The sequence below is a fragment of the Mastigoproctus giganteus genome, chromosome 3 (genome assembly GCF_048544385.1).
Source record: "Mastigoproctus giganteus isolate SK-2022 chromosome 3, ASM4854438v1, whole genome shotgun sequence".
NCBI classification, from domain to species: Eukaryota; Metazoa; Arthropoda; class Arachnida; order Uropygi; family Thelyphonidae; genus Mastigoproctus; species Mastigoproctus giganteus.
In genome coordinates, this window is record NC_143577.1 from 176,532,992 (window position 1) to 176,558,781 (window position 25,790).

The following is a 25,790-nucleotide window of genomic DNA, read 5'->3' on the forward strand; positions in this document are numbered from 1 at the left end:
GGGCTACACTTAAATGAATACAAGACCACACAAATGACTTTCACAAATAAAATAAATCCAAACGAAATAACAATATACGTGAACGACATCCTTGTCCAAAAGGTTCAATCACATTTTGATCTTGGACTCAAGTGGGACGAAGGACTGAACTTCCTTCCGGACTATGTTTACATCCGTAGGAAAATATACGCGGCGCTCTGGACAACCAAGCAGGAGCGCACCGGTATTAGAAACCCTAATTAAATGATTCAGTATATTAATAGAATCCTTATTCCTCTATACGCGTCACAAATCTAGTCTTCAGCTCCTGATAGCACTATCAATGCTTTTCTAGGAATAGATTACTGGCTCTTGAAATGCCTAAACAGAATTTACCATCTTTTACCATCTCAAGAGCTCTATACCCCAATTTAGAAGTCACACCCTGGAGACAAACGATCACTACAAAGAATATAATGACACTTGCTCAAATCTTAACGGGACGGCTCGATCCACCAAACGCCCGAGACTGGATAGTAACACCCGGAGAAAAACAAAGACGAGTTGCAGATAAGGAACCGCAACTGAAGCCCGCATTTACGCAGTTGGACAGTCTGGGAAGATTCTTTCCAGCAAACAGTCTAAAGTTGTTTAATACCCTAAATATAAACCCTGAAAAAAACTCTGCATAAGCAAAACATACAGAAAAGAAGTTCTCGAAAACTGCTACCTGCAGATACAAATGTAAGAAAAATAAACAGCACTAAGAACCTCCATACAGTAGTTGACAGGAATCCCTACCTCATCTGGAAACACTCTTCTGGATATGTCTTACGTACTCAACTGTACTCCCACAGAAGAAACAGAGTGCTGAAAACAGTAAAAATGAACTTTTTACGCTTCTACTCTGTATTATATTGTATTCTGTTCTGCTGCGAATATCCGTGCTAATGTAAATATGGTGATGTTATGCTTTAAACATAGCAGTATAAAATTTTATTCGTTTATTTATTAAGTAAGTCTTAAGCAGATTACAAGTTATTAATGTATTGTATAATTCTGATAATAAGTACTAGTCAATGGTTGTAACTGGGTGTCTTCCTAGGAGACAAAGATAATAAAAACATCAGAGAAAGGGACACTTAGGGTGGAGGCGGTGTTTTCGAATGGGCGGAATAATGATCACCGGTCACTCCCCCTCCATGTTTTTGATAGGAGGTACCGTAACTGCGCAAAGGTACCAAGAAGAGATCCTCGAACACTACGTGCCACTTTCTAGGGGTGCGGTTGGCCCAGCTTTCCTTTTCATGCACAATAAAGCCACTGCACATAGAGCTCAAGTGGTGGAGGAATATCTTGAAACTGAGGATATCCAGCAAGATACCAGACTTAAATCTGATCGAACAAGTGTGGGATGCACTTGGGCATCGCATTGCACGGCGATAGCCAACTCCTCGGTCACTTGGTGAGCACTGGTGGAAGAATGGGATTCGTTGCCACAGAAACTTAGACACCCATCAGTATGGTTCCGCTGTCAGGACTGTTCAGCCGTTGAAGGAGTCCTTAAGCTGTACTGATGTCATGTAACCATATTTTCGAGCATCTTGTATCGACTGTGTAATGTGACCTTTTTGGTAATTCTTATACAACCCCTATAAATGTCCCTTGTACCATCCGAAGTTTCTCTATGGAATGGCCATATGAAGATCTCATAAGTAAAGCTAAATATTTCCATAGCCAATAAATCTCCTTTTTAGGGTTACAATGGACCTGGATTCGACCTATGGGAACGTACTAATGAAAGGAATTATGGATAATACAAAAGAACTTAAAAGTATTGAGAAGAAAAAGCCTACAGACCAACAAGAGGTTTATCTAATTTCAAACGCCATGAATTAGTTATTGAAGAATTCAAGTTTTAATAATAGGTTTAAAATTGCTCATCATTTTTTTTTTTTTAGAAAACTTTGGGAAAGATGCATCTTCCATCATGTAGACGTGATTCTATACAATACTTTTATGAAGAACATCAGTATTCAGAAAGAAGGAGACATATTGATTATCAACTGAATCCCGAATAACGTAACCGAAGGAGTAATTCGTTCTTTGATTTTGTAGAACTAATAAAACTTATAATGAAGAATTACTGCCAATAAACTTAAATTTCTGGAAATATTTCGCTGGTAATAAACACAAAAAACAACTGAATAATTTAATTATTAAAAGCCATCATTGAACCAAGGATTAAAGACAGGGTGAAATATGCGGAAAAAAGGTGAAATTTTAATGTCGATCGAAATTTGAACCCATTAACAGAAGGCTAATTCAGTTCAGGGAGTGTACAATTTTGTTAGGAAAACTCTTGTCAAATGTTTTAGAACATTTGATAATAATGATGTCCAGAACATTTGATAATAAAGGTCATCAGAAGTTAGTGTTTAGGGAACTCACTGGGTGTGTTCCAAAAGCTTCGGTTGCTTCTTGAAAGCAAATGTGTCCCAGTTAGAATGCAGAGGAATGAAAGACCATGTTGAATTCTCCTTTTTTGCTCTGGAAGTTCACTGACATACAATGGAAAAGGATGAGGTGAAAGAAGAGAATCTGGAGGTAATCAAACATTGATTCAATCCCTAAAAGACAGATCCATCTAATGCGTGGTGACGGTTCAGACAACATTTCTCTAATTTAACGCCAATAATGCTATAAGAAAATCTCATGAATGTTTATGGTCTAACTTGACCTCTTCAGTATCCTTCCCAAATTCTCCTTTCCATCACTCTTCTGGAAAATCCAATGTTTAGTGATTATCCTCCCACTCGGTCTATATTTTGATATATTTAATCGTTCTGAAGAGCACTGATGTAGTTTTAATGATGTTATTCTAAAACATCCAAAGGAGATTCAATGTATTTTTTTAAATGTCTTGCATTAACCTCAAATGAACCCCAACTTACCAATACTGTACTTCGCAAACAGTTAGCGAAACTACTGAATAAAATCCATTACTGACATCCATCCCTCGAAAAATTGCGTGGAATCTCACAACCAGCTCAGTGATTTGTTTAAGTGCTGCTGATCATTTTACCGTTCGGGAGATTAGAGGAAGATATCGATCACCCACGTCTGGGTATACAAAGCCTCACTTTTCCAAAGTATACGAAGGGGTTAAAACTGGAGCTGCGTACTTTTCTCACGACTTGGTAACTGCGTGTCCTTTTGTGCTCACTCTGTTGGTACACCAGTCGTAAACCGATGTCCCTCGGGGGCCCCTAGTTAAATCACCTCTCAGGTCCTCAGTAATATGAATGGGTAGACAAGTGCGTTATATACCCTGAAAAAACATTCTCATCCCTCCTCTTCCGTTTGGATGCCCTGTTTCCTCGCAGTATAAATGTAATCAACAATTTTAATTAATCACCATGGCAACAGAGTGCCTGCGAGGTCACGCTAATGGTAGGGCAAAACATGGTGCTTTGTGTTCACTAAAGCAATGAAGAGTTTACATTCGTACGGTGTAAATTATTCCGCTAGTTTCGAATTATTAGCGAGAATCAATTCCTAATAAACTCTACTGGGTCCTGGTCTTGGGCACCATACGAACGAAACCAAGAATGTTTGTCAAACTTTTTTTTATGCGTACATTCCACCTGATTCCGTTCCTTTTCTTTTATTATTGTGCTTGAAATAAAGACAGTAAACAATTCAACTGAAGTTTTAGTTTCAACTTTCTGTGGATGCATCTATGTTTTTGCTCGTAGTCTGCTTCAATTTGCGAACTGGAACACCCGTAGAATAAATTTGACTCCTTAGCGGAAAAATTTTACATCTCCCCTTCTTCACTGCCCGTGTCTTCGATTCAGTTGGCCACAGAGGCAGCTTCTTAACATAATGACAATAATAGTTTTTCACTCAAGACTTAGGAGGAGGTTTAAAAAACTGTGTTCTCTGGTCGATGTGTCTGCTGGATGAAAAACCCGAGTTTCTGGGACTGCTAACTCAACCACGTAGCGAAAAATGTCCCATAATTCCTCGCGTCATTAACGAGATTGAGGAAGTTGATGAGGAGGATGGTGATTATAATTGTTAACTAGCCTAGGAGAAGATATAGTTATTTTTCCACCGCGCAACTCGTGTTTCTTCCTATACGCCCTTCTGGCCAACACTTTATAGTCGTTGGACTTCCACCCGTGTGTCTAAAGCTGGATTAGAATCACAGGAATTATGGGCTTTCTTTACAGTGGACAAGATTGCTGGCTGCGTGGTTTTTCATCCAGCAAAATAAAAAAGCGGCGCAATTTCCAACAACCAATTTCCCATTCAACCTTAATGCAATATATTTGTGCCTCATACCCTGGGTGGTTACCTTAAACCAGCCATTAAGTTTCAACCTTTCTGAAAGTTAATAGACTATCTCAGTACCACTTGCCAATTTTCTGATAGACAGCTGCGGTTGTCTAATTCAGCAGGACTCCGATAGAGGGCATTTCGGAGCTTTTGAACTACAAAATATTCTTCGTTGAGTATTGTTGGTGAATGCTCTATAACGTTATGGAATGCGTATTGAATCCTCGTGATATTTTATTCCAGTAATAATAATACAACACATTTTGATTCGGCAACTGAAAAGTTCTTTGTTAAAATACAAACAGCAGCTCCATCTTTTAACAAAAATTCGCAACGCCTTTGAGAATATCGCTATTTTTGGCAGTACTGTGACCTGCCAGACTAGGATCATTCAAAATCATTTCCAGACAGAAACCAATCGATTCTACCATCAGCATCGGAAACTCCATCAACACTTTGAGGCAAACACTTTCCGATCGGTGTATATGTTGTTCTACACAATTTAAAATCAAAGGTTAACAAAACTAACAGTTCCCGAACCCTTTTAACATGCTATTAAAGTCCAACTTCTTATTTTCTTTTCTTCCTGCAGCATCCGGTGGTGCGTTATGCCTACAATCTGGTGATTACATTCGGCGGCTGTCGAGATGATTTTATGCTAGTCGTGAGCCAACCGGAAACTGAGACGTCGTTCAAGGAAGGTCATACGACGGAGAGGCTGCTGTTCTCAATGCCGAAGCCCAAGGTAAGATGAGTAAATCTTGAAGCGATAAATAACGCTGATAGAGCCGGCCGCGGAAGAACCGCAATCGAACGTTAACTATTCCACGTTCGTACACACCAACTTCTTGTTTAAGGGAGCACCCTCTGTCGCCCCTTTAGAGAATCGGTGTTCGATGTTGGTTATGAGTGGAGGTATTTTGTATGCATCGTGTACCACGATAACAGCTGCGCTATGCAACACGCGCTGTAGACGTAAATATTTTGGCCCTTTTTGATGGGTCTGTTGACCGGCCCTTGTCTAGACTGGCGATTTCCTAATCGTCAATACAGAAAGTTTATTTATTCTTTTTTTTATTCTTGGAAAGATTCCAATTTCGTTTTTTTTTTAACTAAACTTAGATTAATTTTAATAAATTAAAATAAAAGTTATTAATATTAAATCGTTGTAATGTACTTAAATGTCATAATGAAAATAAAATATTAAATGGACTTGAATTTTAAAACCAGCTGATGATTTTAAATTATTTCGATAAAATTTCGAAACAGCTCTTCCACAAAATGTGCAAGTTATTTTGATCCATTTAAAAGGAAGATGTGCAATGTCTATATCATATTCCTTCACACAGATGGCTAATACATAATCTCCCCTTCTTTTGATCTTCTTTGGTTTAAAATCTTTTCAACCCAATGGAAAAATCCATTGTTTTCCCCACTCTACAAATCACTCAGAACTTTATTTTTACCAATCTATCTCCCCCATAGGCGACTTCCTCCTCCTTATTTCTGCATATCAATCTAAAGCTAGCCTATTAGCATCTTAATTTTATTCTAACTCCTAAAATACAATCATTAAACCCATTTCCTACCACCTTGGTTCGACCATCTTCAATATTAAATTTCTCCATCGATATCAAATGATCATCTTCTTCTACGCTTATCTTCAACAATACCTGAATCCTCCTAGAAAGTTCAGGTTTGTGTGTCCGTCTCAAACATTCAACAGCTTCTGTCCAGGATGACCAGATTAAATGCCACAACTCTTTTAGCATAATTTGCTGTCATACATCAACGTTTCCTTTTATATAGCAAAGAAATAAAACAAATTTAATCTCAGCGCTCTCCATCGAGCCGATTCAATACCTTTTATTTATTCTAATATCAACACGTTGGTAAAATTAAAAACTTTCTCATGCGAGCTCCGATTGTAAGAGAAAGGCGACCTTTGAGCGTTGAAGGGGAAAAAGTGGATCGTCTAAGGGGAGGAGGGGGTTAAATGTCAAATAAAAGAAACTGTTTGCTACTTGCCGGTCTCTTTACCATTAAGTGGAGCTGAATACGAGAGAAAGTGGCTGGAAGAGGGAGCAGGAGGGACACTTTTTTGCAACGCGGCACTCAACGAATGCAACCCGCCCAAAATAACCACCCTCTCCGCTCTCTGCGGTACGAACAGCTGTTCTCTCCCTTGCCTCTTCATGCTGTTATAGCTCCTGAGGGGTTAACATGGCAAACCGGACGGATAACAGTCGTCAGTGGGCAATGGCAACAAGTAGAAGAGGAACTTGATGGATCATAAACATGAGCTAGCATCACAGTGCAGAGCCAGAAGCCATATCCAGACGGCTCCGTTGTTGTTATAAATGGCAATTAAGGTGCTGTCGTCGGCGCCATGAAGGGGTGGGCTGGACAGACCGCGTTAGCGGCGCCAGTAAGAAAAGGCACAGAGAGAGAAGAAAATAAATCTTCAGCAATCTCTGGAGATCATAGATATTGATGCCTTGCATTGTGTAAACATATTGTCAGCTGAAGGCTTAATCAAGTGGATTGGTGTCGCTGGGATTCGGGAGAAGGAAATATACTTTATAACGTCCTGTTAAGGAGATCGTTTTCGCAATGGGGGTGGTTAAACGAAAACGCTTATCGTTTTATGTCTTCAGTTTCATTCACAACGGATGACCAGTGAATATAAAAACAAAAATTGGGACTTAAGAGATGAGGACAGAAAGTGAGGTGAAGAAAGTGGACAGCGGGTGTACAGGAGAACTATTTTTATTACAAATTATTTCCAAAAAATAGTCTTGAGGGGTTGAAGAGGATATCATCCCCCAGCCCCGTGTGATTAACAAATAATGTGGACTTTTTTTTTTTTATTACTAGATACCAGTTAAAGTATAATGAGTCCTCGCAACCATAATTTAGCGTTTTCCCTTTAGAAAATCCTAGAACCGCTCCTGATCTTAAATTAATACTATATAAAAAGGGTTATGTATTATTTTAGAGCAGTTTTTATGACTTGAATGCAATATAATCGAAAATATCTTCAAAATCAAGTTTGGATTAATTCCAGTGTGTATAATAAATACGTTTAAATGATTGTCTTTCGATTAAGAAAATGTTTTTAAAAAGATTCTGTGATCTAGTATGGGTACGCAATCAATACAGTATCGCTTTCGCTTGACAAGCTTCCAGCCTGTAACGTATTTGCGCATCCAAAAAAACATTACAGTAAACATCTGGGCTCGCGCACAGGAGAGAAAGTTTTTCCACACGTTACAATAGTATAAGTTTTTCTTGTCGCTAACTGTCACAGATGTAATCTTAGGAAACCAGTCCACGAATATGTCTCACCAATATTATCTGCGTCTCTGTTAAACGCTTATTCCATTACTTCCTCCTCCAAGGTAAATAGACACGGTCCCTTGACAAACATTCTTCTCCGGGATCTTCAGCCATCTAGCGAGTTCTGGAAATTATTCTCGGGAAATATGCCACGAGGAAAAGAACATTGGAAGGCAAATCGCCGACACTGGTACCTTTTATGGAGCCATCCCTTCCGTCATCCATCACCTATATTGGCCATGCGATAAGCGCACCACAGCACACCCAAACTGCTTTTGACTTTTGCTTGTACATTGCTTTGTGTAAGAGAAGGTGTTTGCGCAGCTGCACTAACTTCTAAATGGGGGGAAAAGGAGGGAGGGTGAAGTGGTCATGACTGTAAGAAGCTGGCGAGTACAGGGAGTATAAAAAGAATGGTTGCTACCCCTTCACAATTTACATAATGGCAAGACAGAAGGAGATGGTGAAGAACTGGCATCGTATATAATGTTATCAAACTCAAGGATAGAGTGGGATTTTTCCACTGTGACCATTAGTCTTCAATAGGGGAGGAGGGAGAAGAGAAAAGTCGAGGAGATTGAAAAGAGTGACAGAGAGAGAGTGGCTAGATAAAGGAATGTATGCAAATTTACGTTTAGGAAATTTAAATTTCGCGAACTGAAGTTCGAAAAAAAATATTCAGATTTTCCAAATTTAAATGTAGAAAATTTTAATCAGCGATTTGAACATCAGAATCGAATTTTTTGGATTTCTTTTGAAATTTCACGTCTGCAGAATCGAATACCTGAGATGGAATATCTAAAAAAGAATTAAATTCTTTGTGGATTGTGTACGAAAATAATCAATACTAACTGGGTTGTTTACTTTGTACAGGTTAACGCGTTGGATGACAAAAGAAAACTTTGATATTAAAAGATACAGTGGTCCACAGAATAGATGACTGTTGGCTGCGATCGAAGTTAATACAAAAGTGTGGTGTGCATTAAGCGCCAAAGCAACTAAAACCAGTAGGAGTCAATATATCGTGTCTGTAACTGCGCGTGTTCTTCAGTCAGTCTGCTGGATGAAAAACCCAAGTTTCTAGGAGTAAAAGCCATGGAATCCTTTCCGAAATAGCTAAAATTCTGGTGTCATTGACGGGATTCGAACTCAGACGTTTTTCATCCGGTGTGGATGATGGACAGTGACTATAACCACTTGTTACCCGCGAGGGTATTTGTTAGCAACCAAATTCGTCGAAATCATCTTTGTTGGACAGGAAAATCGAAATATTACCCATGCCAAACCAGATGTTCAATATGCACGTTGTGTAGAAGGACAGGGCAGGGCAGGAGTTAACTCGTGTTCAAAAAGAAATCAGGAGGTTAAATTCAATAAACCACGGATTTTTTCTTTTGTTTCTTTAATGGTATTTGTCACAAAAATCAATTTAACAGTATTGCTTAAGTCAGCGTTATACGCTAATTCTTTCTTTACACGAATGAGTTCTCTTCACGCTTTTATCTCCATCTCTGTATTCCATGTACTCCATCGTTCTCTTGACGACCGGGATTAAAGCGAAGGAGTGACATTCATTAAGAACTCTGTTGCGTCCGACACCATCAATTCTTATCCACGTAATGCAGCTGGTACTTAATAACTTTATCTGTGCCGATGACTGTTCCCCCATTAATTTTTATGCCATTATATAATTAATGACCAGTGTCGCATCTCGTTATCAACTGGTGACGGTCCTAGCGATTTTCTTTTGTTTACAAGTGCAAAATGCGTTTTCTTCTAAGATGTGTTTCTTAAGCAAAGGCACGGAGACGCAACGTAAGATGCTCAAATGTCACAGAGGAATCTTTATTACGTACAGCGATATTTAAATCATTTAAGATTCAAACGTAGAAGTTTGTTTTTAGATAAGTCCTGGATGATGATATTTTGTTCTAAAGGAGCATGATATAAATCCTTAAAAGCTGGAATACATTAATGTGGAGTAGAAGCAAGATAAATATTTTCTGTGCTACAGCTACTCAGATCAATCTTACGCAGTAATTATCATACCAGTATGATTGCAACAATACAAGTTACAATAATTCGCTTCTGCCGAAGATGACGTCACTTCCGTAACGCTTTTCCGTTACAATTTTTTTTGGAATAACGCCAGTAAAAACGTTTTTAACTTCAAAAACTAATTTTTTTTTTTCTTGATTTTTGAAGAAACCTTTTCATTCAGCTTTCATGTCGTGATGGAGACATACGGAAGTAATTTTTGAATGGAGAACTCCCTTCTTTTTTGTCGAGGGATAAGCAATTTCCCCTTTCGTTTGACCGCTATTACCAGAACACTCATAAACAGCCGGTAGGCTCAGCTCATATTACTTTCCTCGGTTATGAAAATACCTATTGTGGTTATCCATTTGAGATGGAACAGCCTATTTGGTATTTGTTCTTTTCCTCTATAAGACGCGGTTGATGGAAAGAGGTCAACAACCTTTTCCCATCAACGGAAAATCCTATCCATAGATTTGTTGACAGTAAATAACGCTACTGTTCTAATTTAGCAAACTAAGCATTTCTCAGATATTTCCTGCCATCTCTTTTACACGCAGATCTCCAGATTTTTCTCAAAACTGGGAGTGAACAGTCCATTTAAACTGAGTCCTCCTAAAACTCAGTTTCTCTAATATGAACAGGATCAACCTTCAACCATTTTAAGTCTCAAATATCTCTCGTATTGATGAATTCCCATAAAGTACATTAATGGGAATTCGATTTAGCAAACAGCTGCCAGTGAACTTCGGCAGATTGAAATACCACAAGCAAATTATGAATAACAAAGGTCCCAACGGAGAACCCTGAGGGACACCACACGAAGAAGTAAAGGACGAGAAGCCTTCAATGACTACTTTGGTTGGCCGATCAGATAAAAGACTTAAAATGCAATTTAGCAAAAGCGGCAACACTCCACAGGATAAAAGGTCATTGAAAATCGCCGGATGAACAAAATCGAAAGCGTATCTAAAAATATAGTCAAACTACGAAATGCATCATTCGTATTGTGAGGGGAAACTTCACGAGTTGCCTCGGTATTGCATTACGCACTTTAAATAAAAAGGCACTGCTCCAAAGGTAGAAATATATCGCTATTTATTTAAAAATACTTATAAAATTAAGCTGCTATTCTATTCTGGACATTAAATGTTCTACAGCCCTCTCGTACACGATCACTTTGCCCTAAATTTTATACCAATCTTTAACATACGGTGTAGACTTTAAAAACTTTTAGTTTAAAGATAAATACGTGAAAATTAAAGCCTACACCTGTTGGTGTCAGCACCAAAATGGGCAACCCAACAGAGTGCTACAGCTGATGGTAGGCACGATGCAATTAGCCGCTAATAACGCGCATAATTAAACATCATCCAAGTTATCGGGATGATTTCGCCTGCCCTCTTCTCCCCGCACTTAGAGGGAAGATATATCGCGAAACATTCGGATGAACATTCGTGAATCCGTGCTTCGCATTCTTCCTTTCTTAAGTCCAAAGAAGTGCCTGTCTATTTTTAGAGCGAGCGCAGCGGTCTCATTGAATTACCCCTCAGAAATCGGCGTGGGTTTCGTTTCTCTTGTCCCGGTTTAGCTTCCGACGATGGGCACCAGATGGCACTGCTGAGGCGCGGAAAGAAAACCTGGGGGAATGTTTTGATCAGAGCCACTGACCCTTGTCGGAATACGTAGTATCGCTCTTCTAAGCGTCATTTGAACAAACTATTGTTAAATCGCAATCGGTCGCCATCTTTTGACCTCGATTCTGTTAATGAGTGGGGGGGGTTACAAAACGACCTCCTGTTGCAATGGCAGGGAAAGTGTCTCGAGTTTTGTAGGTTTATTAGTGAACCTTCTAACTGCGATGAGTCTGCAAACATATTTGGAAATGCTGAACTAAAACTTGCTTCTCTTAATGCTTACTCCAGCACTACTGGGTTTACTTGGTAATTTGAAAAGAACGGTGCGCTTATTGGCAATGCACCGAAGGAACCATCGCCAACATTACACACCCCTTTTTTAAGGTTTAGAAGCTTCACTCGGTGACCTTGCTAACGGCTGTGACAGGTAAGCACGCTGAAGAGACATAACAGAACTAAACGGCTTAAATACACACGAAGCACCCCCGTGTGCGCGTTATGGATACACGAAGTGGGTGGGGGGGGGGAATGGCAGTGTTTAGATTTAATCTAAAAGATTCCTTGGCTAAATGCCCGAGAGTATGAAGGAGTTTACTTTTGCTTCGGTAATGCACACACATCATTTCTGCTGGCTACTTTAAATGCATCCTTTTAATTATATCTCGTATTGTGAATAGCTTCACAACGGGTTGCCTTGGTATTGCGCTGCCTCGAATAAGTAACACTTCAACTATGGAGAAGACTAATGCACTTATTATCGGCAGACACCACCAACCAGACGGCATCGTTTCGAAGCTAATCGGCTTCTCGTCGGTGGGTGGACAGGCAAGTACCTATTGTTGCAATAGTGACAATCCAGTTATGAAGTATAACTCCACAATATGGGCTGTCACTACTGCAACACCAGGGTACCTGCCCTCCCACCGACGAGAAGCTTCGAAACGATGCCGTCTGGTGGTGGTATCCGCCGATAATAAGTGCATTAGTCGTCTCCATAGTTGAAGCGTTACTTATTCAAGGTAGTGCAATACTATGGCAACCCTTTGTGAAGGTATTCAATAACGAGTTGCCATGGTATTGCATTTTCCCCCCAATTATTTCTTTCTCGATTTATTCCCGATTCTTCTTTATTAGTTATTCCTTTCTCGATTATTTTTTTCGATTATTTCTTTCGATTATTTCTTCTTTTTTTTTAATTTCTTTCGATTATTTCTTCTTTTTTTTTAATTTCTTTCGATTATTTCTTCTTTTTTTAAATTTCTTTCGATTATTTCTTTTTTTTTTAAATTTCTTTCGATTATTTCTTCTTTTTTTTATTTCTTTCGATTATTTCTTTTTTTTTTTTTTAAATTTCTTTCGATTATTTCTTTCTCGATTATTTATTTTTTTTTATTTCTTTTCTATTTTTTTCTGTTATTTTTTAAAATACAAAATTTAAGATAATGCTTACAATCATAAACATTGAGGAACTTGTCCATTAAATAAATTATACTTTGACAAGACAATATCGAAAACCTTATCAACTTTGCTATTTCTATTCTCTTTATTAACTAGTAACTTAATCAAGTCTGACCTATCCCTGGAAACTTTAATTTCCAATTATTTCTAATTAACACTTTTCCCCTAACAGCAGTCACGCGCGAATGGCCATTTAAAAATAATAAAATTCGGAAAATGGCAAACAATACTTAATGAAAGCAATTAATTATTTTTTCCTGTATACATCCCCCCTCCTCCCCATCATTCCCCTAGCACGAGGACCGACATCGTTAAAACCAACTCATCCCGCACAGAATACGATACGCGACCAATGTTGGAGATCATAACAAGGGACAGACACGGTTGATCTTCATCCTAGGCTCGGCACGTGCGTCATGATTTACGAGCTGACTCACACCTGCCCCGTTTACGGGAGTAGAGAAGCAAGCAAGCAACCTTTTTCCCTTCCTTCCTTCCCCTCCCCTTTTCCCTTCCTCTCAAATTTGATAGGATGACAAATATGGCTGAAGTTGATGTAAAATGTGATTGAAAGGGAACAGGCGCCGAAAAGCAAAAGAATGTAAGAGAAGGGCAGCCTTGAGGGGGAGGAAGGGGAAGAACTCATTATCTTTCCTGTTTCATATACTACAGCAATGAAATCACATTTTCCCCCTCCGTAAGTTCAGTGAAGTTCTGGATGGAGCATCACCGCCTCGTTTTTATGTTTTGTTCCGAGTCATGCCTCCTTCTGGTATAAATTGAATCACGTGGAACGAACAGCTTTCAAATTATTTAATAACCGTAAAGGAAGTACCCAATGTTAATAAACTGAGTTGAACAATGTTCAAGATTATTGGTTTCGAACCAGGAATTTGGGATCATACTTTCGATATTTTATAACAATGCGCTAAGCAAGTAACAGTCAACTGAAGAATGAAACAGACGAAGTCAAAGAAACAGACGAAGTCCAGTTTCATCCGACAGACGAAGTCAGTCAAAGAAACAGACGAAGTCAAATTGTATTCGAAACTAATCTCGATTCAACCGATACGCTGTAAAACGTGCTTAAATATCAGACGATAATAAATATCAGTGGTCGAGAGTTCTCCTTTCCACAATCATTATTGCGTCATCGGGCCGTGACGTTGTTATGGTTACAACTGGACGATATTCACTTTTCTAAAGAATCAATTATTACGTCACTTTGCTCGTGTTGTTATGACTACAGCTCGACGGTGCATTTCATCTGGTGAAGTCAGACGCTTACCTTTTACTGTTACTTCAACAATGTTTGCAATAATGATCTTCAAAGTAACACTGCGGCATTGTTTTCTATTTTGCATTTCAACAGACGAGGCCATTCTACTAGAAAACAATTTTCTTTGAAGAAGCAGCCATTTATTACATGCAAAGCTTATTATTGTAGTGTGTTAGTGTATTGATTGGTGCCACTTGTGCCAGCTTGATTCATCGTGAAATATTTCTTTTCTGTCCATGATTTGCGTGCATCCATTATTGGAAAAACTCTACAAACGGCTTTTGTTAGCTAAAATGAATTCACCTCTTCCAATGTTTAGTAGCTAATTTGATGTCATATGTGTTTATTCCATGGAGCATTGTCTCGCTACGGTTTTAATGTTTCATAAAGCATCTCCAAAGTATTTTCTTCGTTCTCTTCTATACCAAGTTATTTATTATCTGCAACTGTGTCCCGATGAGTTTGACATTAATAATGCATAGACTTTATTAATTATAGTCAGCAAACATCCTCTTTAGTTTCTCTAAACCGGTTTAATAGGCAGAGTAGCTTCCTCGTTAAAATTCAGCGTGGTTGCGTTTTAACTGGAACGCTTCGGGCTTTCCCTGGTTCCATTTGACAAATGAAACTCTTTCCACCGATTCATCTTCAAAGTTCGGAAGCCTTTAAAAATGTAGTCATTTGAATTTTAAAATTTTAAATTTGCAGTTTGCTGTAATTAGATAAAAGCCATTTTGTAAAGTTCTCTCACGGTCCCTCGCGTAGGGTTTTTAGAGTTGTTCAATGAATGATCAAACCTCTATATAAAGATCTACCTGAAGATATTCTAGATGGAGGTGGGAGGGAAACAATTCTAGCTGGATCCGTCTTGAAGAATTATTCAAGAAAGTACCAGAAAGGATATATCAATCTTTTTTTTGGGGGGGGTATACAGTTTGGGGGACGTTTCTAGTGCTCTGTAAAATCCTGCAGAGTAGCGGATCACACTTTTAAGTACCATCTTTCCTTTGGAATTACTAACCAGGAGGGTAATCAGTCGCTGATACCCACGGCGCGTTAAATAGACTGCTCTCTTGGTCTGAAAAGCGGAATTGGCCAGACACTGATGCTCCCACATGTTGAAAGAGAGCACATATGTTTGTGGTGTAATGCTGGTCGGAGCTGGGGAATCTCCGTATGTGCGCGAGCTCAAGGTCAGCTGCGTGTGTAGTGGGATGAGCTTGTTTACAAGGTAACTTAACCTATGAGATGTCAGAGTATCACATCTGCGCGAGCGCGCTAAGGGCAATTTATCTGTCTGTAGAATTAAAATACGGAGAAATCCTGCAATAGGGTAGATACGTAAATATAATGCAGGGGCAGATACGAAATTTCAAGCACTGGAAATATTTGCAGAATTAATTTGGTAAAATTTTACAGTTTTACATCCTCTAAAAACATTGGGAAAAATGCATTGTAGTCTCCATTAATTCTGGCCGAAGAACGTGATGTTATTTTCATTACTATGAAATGAGGAAAGGTTAGTACTCCCCTTGAGAAGAACGGGCTGGTCCCTGGGCTTAATACGTATAAGGTTAAGTCATAAGTCACCACCTCTTTCTTCATTGTTTAGTCGTTGTTTGAGGTAACTGAGTGGTCAGATACAAGGGCACATTAGTTGAATGTGGTTCAAGTCCACAGGAGTACCAATCCTGAGCTGTAGCGGTCACAGCCTGCTCAGTGATCATTCTTAAGGGAGATAACGTTGATCTAGTGGATTGCTTCAGAACTTTGGAAAATAAATTATCGTGCATTCTCTAGACGGCTGAGATCAGGACAATTTACAAATCCATCGTGACTGCATGCATAATTAATTAGTATTAAGAGCCGGATTTTCAGCGTCACACTTGGGCCGTGTATTTTTGTGGCAGCAAACCCCTTACTTGTGGCCGAGTACGCTAGCCCACTTAATGGATCCATTCAGGAAACTTGATGGATGATAACTCAATGATCAATTCTTCATCTGCTCTTTAATCAGTTAAAAATCAACCAAATCTCAGACCTGTTCATTATCCAACACTGTTAACAAATCCAAAATATCAAAGTCTGAACCCGGACCAACTGCTAAAAATAGCCCTACACTTTTTCTTTCTGTCTTTCAAGTTTCTTACGAGGTCAAAAGGATTCAAGACCTTCTGGAGCAAAAAGTCAAATCCATTTTACCACACAGGTCTGTAGATAATCATAAACCATATCAATAAGTTAATTCTTTTTCCCTTAAAGAAGAAAATAATGGCCCATATTATTTACTCTTTCTTTCAAACATTCCTTCTTTCCCCCTTTCATTTTTCTGTCAGTTATTACCCATCCTTTGGCTCCAATAAAATAGGTGCATACATCCTTCGGATCTCACATTACAATGATAGTTGTAATGAGATCCGAAGGATTACAAGAGATGCATCCATTTTGCATCATTTATGCCCCTTTTCAAACTCTCTACCCGTATGCGAGATCATTCTGTCTCCGAGCTTCCTTTATGGCGACTAATTGCCGTATTCGTAACACACCAATAAGAAGCAAAGGACGCTGGTAACTAGTCCCGCTTTGGTTAGAAGAAAACGCCATTGTTCCAGACACGCACGCGTTATTTTTCTTGCAGGAAGGGACTTTACGAGTTCGCGAGCGAGAGAGAGATAAGGTTCGTGACACCCTGCAGTTCATGTGTACATTGTACTTTTGCACTCCTACACTCAGCAACCAATTGGGGATAAAGTTACACAGAACCGGGATTGCAATGATTTTCATCAATTGCACGTAATGTATATTATAGGAGCACACAGAAAAACACTACAATTACTGTTAAGAATATTTGTAAGGTTCTTTGGCCATCTTGTTCTAGCTGTACAAACACATGAACTTCTCCAATGAACTTTTACCCTTCGAACCTAACCAGGACTGTAGAGAACTCTACAATTAGAAAGTGGAGGGATCGCACGCAGCCCATGGGAGGAACGATGTTAATTGGCATGTTGGCTTCTGTCAAAAGATTGGGCATTTGGGTCCATCTACTGATGGCTTACCTGGATCAAATAATTTCATGATCCAAGATGGCTCTGAATGGTAAATGCCTGCTTTAATTCCCCCATGAACACTGATAATTCGGTATATGTATCTGGACATTCTATAAATCAGAAATTAGACCGTAATAGTATGGTCAACAATTATCGAAACAGGATGGTGAAGAAACCGAAGAATAAGGAAATTGTCCTCCACTCCAAAGCCTTGTTAACAAAATATAAAATTATATTAAAAATATATCGCCTATTATTTATAATTTTAAAAAGGTGTGCTATAATGTGACTTTCGCGTGCACATTAATTTATTTGAATTAAATATCTATCTGAAGAAGAATTTCTAACAGATGTCTAAACGTTAATATTTTCTCTTTCCTTCTTTTCTTTTTTCCAGATACTGGAAATCACCCTCCTTATCGCCGACTACATGAACGCCATGGGGAAGCTGCCGCTAGCTGCCTCTCCTCAAACCAGTACCCTGACACGACTGGAAAAGATAAGAGCGAAATTTCGAGCCACTACCGTCCCAGACGCCGTTTCTTCCAGTATGGCGGCCGCACGTTGTGGGGTCGGCGATTCCACGGACTTCGGGAAAATGGCCGCCGAACAGCGGGGCACTTTCAAGAAGCGAGCGGGAAGCGCGGACTGCACGTGACGTCACGCTTCACTTAGCCAAATAAAGTGCCCTGTTAGTGATACAACTGTCTTCTCTCTCTAAAAAAATAAATAAAAATAAAAATAATAAAAAAAGCTACAGCTCTGTTAACATCTAGAGGAACTGGTCTCCCCCTAACCCCTTACTGTGTCGAAGACTGTAAATGTGCGCTGCGCAGCTGACTTAAAATGTAAAAGATGACATCTCGATACCGAATCCAGTCCGGTTCTGCTGTGGAACTTGTATCAGCCCATTTGAGGTTTGGAAGCAGTGAAGACACCGAAGATTAAAGAAATGGCCATTATCCCTGCATCTCATCTCCAACCATCGTCCCTGACTAGTCATGGCCGTGATGCTTTGAAAGGCATCAAAGGCGCCTTACCAAAAATTGAAGTATCCGACATCATCATCATCTTGGACTTATCCACCAGTGCACTGTCAGCCTAACTAATGACAAAGTACTCCACCAGCATGCCACAGAAGAAAACCAGATACCAAACCAGAAGATGATAAAGTTTTCAGGTTCTATTGCGCTAATAGGGGAGAACATATCATCAGCATCATCCGATCTACAGAAATACACGTCTGGTGTTTCTACTGATGGTTTTCAGAGGAAGATCTTCCAGGTTTAATTTCGTATTGTTAATTCGCTGTAGGTAATAATGTACTGTATGAATGTTTGTTTTCAACATTGGTTCGTTTTTTTTAATTATTTTTATTTATGTTTTCCTATCTGCAGAAATGTGACTTGTATCTGTAACATAAGACATTACCAGTGGTCCGAATCCGCGAAGTAGCTAAAAACATAACCGAACTGTAATCTAAATTTATAAAGGATGCTAGAATACACTCAGAAATGTTTTACTAGCTCAACTAAACGGGACCACAAGAATTTCTCGTTAAACCGAACATAAACAGTTATGGGAAGTTCGGATAATCGGGATTTGGATTCCTTGACCACCCAATTGGTTATATAAAATATTCTTAATTTTTTTTTAACAAGGGTAACCACAGCGAAGTTTAATTTAACGGATTATATTGTAAGAAAAATGTTTGAAATTGATTTTGTTAAGTTACCAATGGGACAAAAATATTGTTAGAGCATGCTGAACATCGTTTCAAAAGTTACTTAAAATATTTAATCTCATTTTTATTCTCTGAACTACCATTTTCTAAGCAATCCCAGAGAGGACTGTGGATTCTTGGATCTATTGGTGTGGATTCTTGATCTGTGAATTCATGGATCAATCCCAAAGAGGACTGTGGATTCTCAGAAGTTGTGAATTAAGATGTATGAACAACATCAATCTCTTCCTATAGTTCCCTATGTCTTTGAAAAAAAAAAAAAAAAAAAAAAAACTGTCAGTTGAAATCGCACTTCAATGAATCCTCAAAGATTCCAGTCTGGTAAACTGGGTATTTTTGCGCTACTAGTGAGTTTTAAAAAAAATAATAATAAAATCCATAATTTTCCATCTTTTGTTCTTGACATTTTGGATGTATTCAAAATGTATAATCCACTTTTTGTCCTTCCGATTTCCCCATTCTTTCTTTGCCAAGGATTGCCTTATGGTATGCCTAGCTTCTTCATCCGGATATGAAATGCTAAGGGCGCTGAAACTCGAAGATGATCCTGATGACTCCTTGGGTTGAGTGTGCCTAAAGCAGGCGATCGTTAAAAAGAATATAAATCATAGCTGCTTCCAGCCTATCAAGGTACGCTCAAATATGTGATGTCACCTCTTAAACATTTCAATATAACCTATTCGTCTTTGGTTCTGCAAGACTTAGGATTTCAATCCAATACGTATTTAAACTGTGGATTGTCCAATGTTCACTACATCAAACTCCTCCCCCTTATCCCATCCTCCGAGATAATGAGCGCTGGTATCTGAAAGTTCTATATGTTCTATTTCGCCATAAGATCACAGTGACACCTGGTGGGATATCCCTCTTAAACGACAGTTAAACTTTGCGTAGAATAAACAGGAATGGTTAGTGATATTTAATATATTTCGTTCAATGGAATGAAAAATATAAAGACAAAAGGCACTAAACAGACATGTTGATCACGTCTTTCAAACGTGGCTACAGTTCCTTTCACATATCACATATCTAAAAAAAAAAAAAAAACTTTATATAAATCAAAATTAGGAAGTTTGATACGTCAAAAATTCGTTTAAGATTTTTCTTTTAGCAAAAAAAAGTGCTTATAATCACTGGTTAGAGGCCGTTGTAGAACTTACCTCCGGGCGCTCCGGTTTCTACCATCTCTACTAAAAAAATAAATAAAATAATAATAATAAAATCCGTTTCGTATCTTTTACACATACTTTTTTCTACCACACTTGGAATAAAATGACTAGTAGCACCACCCTCTAGAATTAGGGGAATAATTTACGTCAGCCATCGCATAGGAACACTCAATTCGCCTTTTGCTGCGGTCTCCGCTGATGCGTGAAGCGTCTCGGGATATTTTTATCCTCGCTTTATGTCCGTTCTCGTTTCCGCAGCTATGCCTGGGCAGTTGTCATCGAACGCCATCTGCGACATTACCATGCTTCAATCCCTCTTCTCTACTGTGAGCAGAGGCGATGAATGATGCCAATAATTTGGGCCACTATTTGTAGATCCATTTGGCAATCGAAAATTTTGTACCAACACTCTCTTGTAGAGATTTATTAAAAATCTAACGACTGGTACAATCCCAATTCTTACCACATCTACTATATTGTACACAAAATCTACTTAAAACAGTTTTAACAATTTATTTTTCTAGTGTTTTGAACAACTTTTAGCCTAGGTTGAGTATACACTTCTCTCCGGCAATTACTTAACAATTTCTCGTAAGAGTTTTTAATCTTTCCAATGAGAAATGACGTTTAAGACAATCATTTCCATGTACAGGTGCCAAAAAAAAAAAAAAAATATATATATATATATATATATATATATATATATCAGATCATTCTTTACACTATCTAGTTTTCTCTTTGATATCGTATTTTTCTGTCCACATTCGTTTAATCCTCATCAGTTTAGACAAACGGCAGAGGATCTAATTCAAATACGTATTATCAATACGAATATTGCATTTTAAAGTTTTACACTAAGTAGGTTAAACCAAAAATAGGTCCAAGCAAAAAAAGACAAAAGTTATTTGGAAGCCACAGGATGTCAAAAAATACACGAAAATGATTATGAATTATTGGAGAGATAGAAAGTAAGAAAATACCAGCATTAAGAACAGCAGAGATACCCATGTCTCTCCAGCTTATGTAATGTTAACCCAAATAAAACGAACTCGTCTCTTGTCCCGAGTCTAGTCTGGATACCTAATGTAAAATTACTCTATATAATGTGTGTAGTATTTTGTCTTTTTAAAAATCCTCTGTGTGTTTACCTCTGTAAATCTCCTCTATAATTGTCCAATCCTACTATCCTCTCTATGTCATGCGCACTAAGTCTCACTCCGTTGGGTAGAAGAAATCAAAATATTGTATTTGGATTTTTGTTTTAGTTTTAAGGGTTGTATTGCACTTTACTCGGGTCCAACACTTTGCTTATTAACTGGACAAAATACAGCTAACTCAGGCAAACTTAGTTCCGAAAGATTTTTTTAATATTTATATATATACACGATATATTTAATTGTTTTAGCTCAAATAATTTAAATGCGTTGTTTATGAGTATCGTTATTCTAGCGCATGCGCTGATTTCACCTTATTATCACGTTAACTGCAAGAAATATTTGTAATTATATAGGCCTCTTGGAAGCTCTTTCTTGAATTTTTCAATTGTTTCGTATTAAGTATTTATGACGATGTTAAAGTAGTAAATCTGGTGCTCACTTCTTAATACTATGCGTTCTGTTAACTAATTAAATTTAAAGTTCGGTTGGCTTTAATTAATTAGAACTTTTTCTTTAACTCTGGGGTGAAAATCGCGGTCCACTGGAACTGGAAGCCATACTGAGAAATAATCTCTGAGATGGAGAAATCGACTAAAAATATTAGGAGCAAACCAGGGTTGTCGAGATATCCAACGTTAGACGGCGCTGTAAGTTTAAATTAAATCATATATAAATAATGCGTTGCCTGCTGTCTTTTGGAAGCTGAAAGTTAATCTTCCTGATGTTTGTAGTGTCATGTAGGTCGACGTAGAGGAGCACATCTATTTTGTATAATAGAGAATAACTGAAAAAAAGAATAAATAATAAAAAATTACACATGTATAAATCTCGGTAATGCTTCACCGTTATCTTTCCCTCTTTATGTTTATAGGTAAGAATTTAGACGTCTATTTGCATTTCCTGAATTGTTTATACGGAACAAATTGCGCTCGTGGTGCTATATATATATGGAAGAAAGTATTGTTTAAACGCCATAAGTTAAGCAGATCCAGCAACGCTAGTATTTCGATTAATTACAGGAATCTGTTTTAAATAGAAATTTATTTTTTAAATAACGCCTTTATTTTACGATTTAAAATCATAAAATAAAGTTATTAAAATACAGTTAATGTATTGTTACGCATTAACTGTTCATTTCACCTGTCAACAATAAGCACGTGGTCGTAAAATAAAGTTATTAAAATAGTTACACATTAACTGTTCATTTCACCTCGGTCAACAATAAGCACGTGGTCGTAAAATAAAGTTATTAAAATACAGTTACACATTAACTGTTCATTTCACCTGTCAACAATAAGCACGTGGTCGTAAAATAAAGTTATTAAAATAGTTACACATTAACTGTTAATTTCACCTCAGTCAACAATAAGCACGTGGTCGTAAAATAAAGTTATTAAAATAGTTACACATTAACTGTTCATTTCACCTCAGTCAACAATGAGCACGTGGTTTGCCTATAACGTCATCTGTTTAAAACGCGCGCATGATTCTTATTGTACATTTTATCACATTCTGGACAATGTCCACGTGTTGCTACGTCTGGTGCTGAAGTCTTGTATCCAATCACCGGGAGGTTGAGAAATACTAGCGATGCTGAATTATGAAATACTCTCGTTTACAATGCTTACCATTCCTATCTTGTAGTTTTTAACTTTTGTTTATATGCGAGGCTTCAGTCATTCTGCTTGTATGTGCGTGTGTGTGTGTGTGTGTGTACAGATACGGGAAATGCTTTGCCACGAAGGTAGACAGACACCTACTTACCCTGGCGCTGTTTTGTGGTTCTCTCAAAGGGCTTCAATAATGGGGCCCGCTATTTGTAACGGTGTAAAATGATACTGCATACTAGATAAGTGTAGAATGGAGGCTTATTTACGGCTTAAGCCTCAGTGTACAAGAAAAAGCAGTCTGGCTATGTGAAGTTTTTGATATTCTGTTATTTGTTTTGGAAAAAAGAAAAAAAAACAATAAATTATTTTAAAGTGTTTCCTTAAGTGTTGTGTTCATTTTAAAACCTGTTTTATATATTAATACACTCATAAACCTTAGGTAACAGTTCACAACTTGGCCACTAGGGGCAATATATTTTTACAATTTGATACACTTACAGTTCTCAACCAACTGCAAACAGAACGCATCAGACATTCGTATCTGCACCACTTGAATGGTTTCTCTCGCAAATAACAGAAGTGTAAAATTGGTTTGGCTGTGATCTGATAAATATGCGAATATTTAATTGTACATCGATGCATAAACAATAGGAAGCCTAGCAAACAGAATGGGGAAAATCAAACAGTTTTCAAATTTACAGAAAAGTGGAAGTTTAGGTGTACCGGTACATTCGTGTACCAGTAGAATAAAAGCAGCTATATAAGGCTAATCACTCTTACTTAATTTATGCCTTAAAATTAAGTCATGAATAAATTTGCATACGGCCAGATCCTATGAAAATAATGGTACTCCTATTACTAAGCGATATTGGTAATGTTTATGGATCACCTAAAGGACTGAATTCAATTACTGATACATTACATAAAGCACATTCCATTCCGGACAACAAAACAAACAAGCAAAGTTGTTAACCTAATGCAAAGGGACGTTGTAAGTTATAACAAGAAACCTCCTCTGTCATATTAAAGAGTTGAGTTCAAACTAGGCAGGACAATCACGGAAGGAATATTTGGATTAACGCCAAGATAGCTCCGACCCTGAGACGTCAATGTATCGTGTTGGTGGGTGGGTGTGCGCGCGCTGTCTAAAGCTGGCTGGTTTGTTTGCTTGAGGGATGAAAGAAGCTAAAAATAAAATACCGGTTTTTCATCCCAATTTCGCCGCCTCCCGGAACCTCACGTTGCAGCCATAATCCAGGGAATTCGAACTCAAACCTTTACCAGTGGACGAAAATATGTGCTCAGCTCTTCTCTCCAGGATTAGGGTGTTTTGAATTTCAATCTTTAAATTATGCAAGGACATGAGACGTAACTGTAATGGATGGATTTCAGGGGTATTAGTGATTTAGGGTTCTTCTTCTTCCCCCTTTAGCCTGGATAATTCATGGAGAAAACCTTACACCTGAGAGAATAGACAACCAGCGATTGTATTTATCATCAGTGACAAAGAAACATTACTAAAATCAAAAATAATCGGCCATCAATGCTCAAAAGCTGCCTTTGCAGTTCAAAAATATTCATTCAGCATGCACTGACTATTAATCATTTTTTAATAGCAATGCACGCTATCCAATTTGACCACAGTACATTATTTTTAAATATTAGAAAACAGGCCTTCAGTGTCGGGAAACAATGTAGAAAATTTCTTCTACCAACCGACACACAATGGTGTGTGTCTTTATCTTATTGTAGTTTAAGTTAGATTAACAGCAGGACAAACTTAGATGATTGTCCATACGTGGTCTGATTAAAATGTTTGAGGACTGAATTCTCATCAGTATCTTATGCCACATTAAGCCATCTTTTGGAAGCACCTTTGAGTCTTCATTTTGGAGAGAATTGAATTGCTCAATCAGGTTTTCAATTATGCTTTCTACTCCTCAGACGTTTTTCTCCCTAAAGAAGAGTCGAAAGTGACGAAAACAAAAGTAACTGAGCCAGAGCTAACGAAATCCATTCAGATCTGATGCCTACCCCTCGACCACGAGTTTTTGACTCAGAAGAATATTCGGGTGGTACTTCGTCCTCCTTCGTTTGATCTGGTCCCAAGACTTTTTAAAATCTCCTTAAGGGACGAAGGTTTGGGGAAGTGGAAAACTCAAATCTACTGCCCCGGAACTTTATACGATTACACCCAAAAGTTGTTTATTATAAACATTTTGGTGATGATAACGCTGCTTGTACATGGAGAGTAATGGAGGTACATTTTGAAGAAACACCATTCAGGCATGCAGAAATTTCCAGAGACTGGAAGAGAGTTGAGATAATGAAAAGGAAAAAAAATTGTTAGAAAAAATCAGTTTAATATCAAGTATAACTCAACACGAGCTTCAATGAAATAAATAACCCTCTGGGAGGTCTAGATTTTGATATGTATCGAATGGAGTCTTGCTCCACTACTCTCTTAAGACAGTGGCAATTCTCTGCCACTCGTAATTTCAACTAGGAAATCTTGTTCTGTTCTCAAATGCTGTTCCAAAATGTTCCCAGTTGGGTTCAAATCGGAGTAAGTACAGTCCATTACTCTTCTCAAACTACTCTTGTATTGATCGTACTTTCTGACACGGAAAGTAGTCTTTTTGATACATATATGGTCCCATCTCCAAAGATACACACAAGGTCCCATCTCCAAAGAATTGCCACAGGCAACGAAGAACTGTTCGTAATAGCCAGCTATATTTATGGTTTCATCGATGACAATCAGTTATTGTTGTTGTAGGGTTTTAGGACATCATATGCTGTATACATTGTGTGTTCTGTGGTAGAATTTCCTGCTTTCTGGATGGAAATCCAGTGTTTCTGAGGAAAAAAACCGTGAAACCATCGGTCTCCGACTTGAATAGGCACTTCGCATTGGCGTTTACTGACAAAAGACCCTTATGCTGAAGAGAGGCTGAGCCATATGAAATTAGTGATTTTTAAATTTA

General features: G+C 38.1%; 1 protein-coding gene and 1 non-coding gene across 3 annotated transcripts in view; both read left to right on the forward strand.

The window, feature by feature from the left end:
• The window catches only part of LOC150088430 (pleckstrin homology domain-containing family H member 1-like), a 227,776-nt gene extending 207,929 nt beyond the window's left edge, over positions 1 to 19,847 (forward strand). For both annotated transcript variants that reach the window (XM_090369506.1, XM_090369507.1), the window contains 2 exons: positions 4,916 to 5,068; positions 17,521 to 19,847. In XM_090369506.1, coding sequence (XP_090225632.1) covers positions 4,916 to 5,068; positions 17,521 to 17,781 — 414 coding nt within the window. In that variant the 3' untranslated portion in view covers positions 17,782 to 19,847. The remainder of the gene's footprint in view (positions 1 to 4,915; positions 5,069 to 17,520) is intronic.
• LOC150088431 (U6atac minor spliceosomal RNA) lies at positions 15,571 to 15,674 on the forward strand. Its single transcript, XR_016546834.1, has one exon. It is a non-coding gene; the product is annotated as a U6atac minor spliceosomal RNA (small nuclear RNA).
• Positions 19,848 to 25,790: the final 5,943 nt, after the last annotated feature.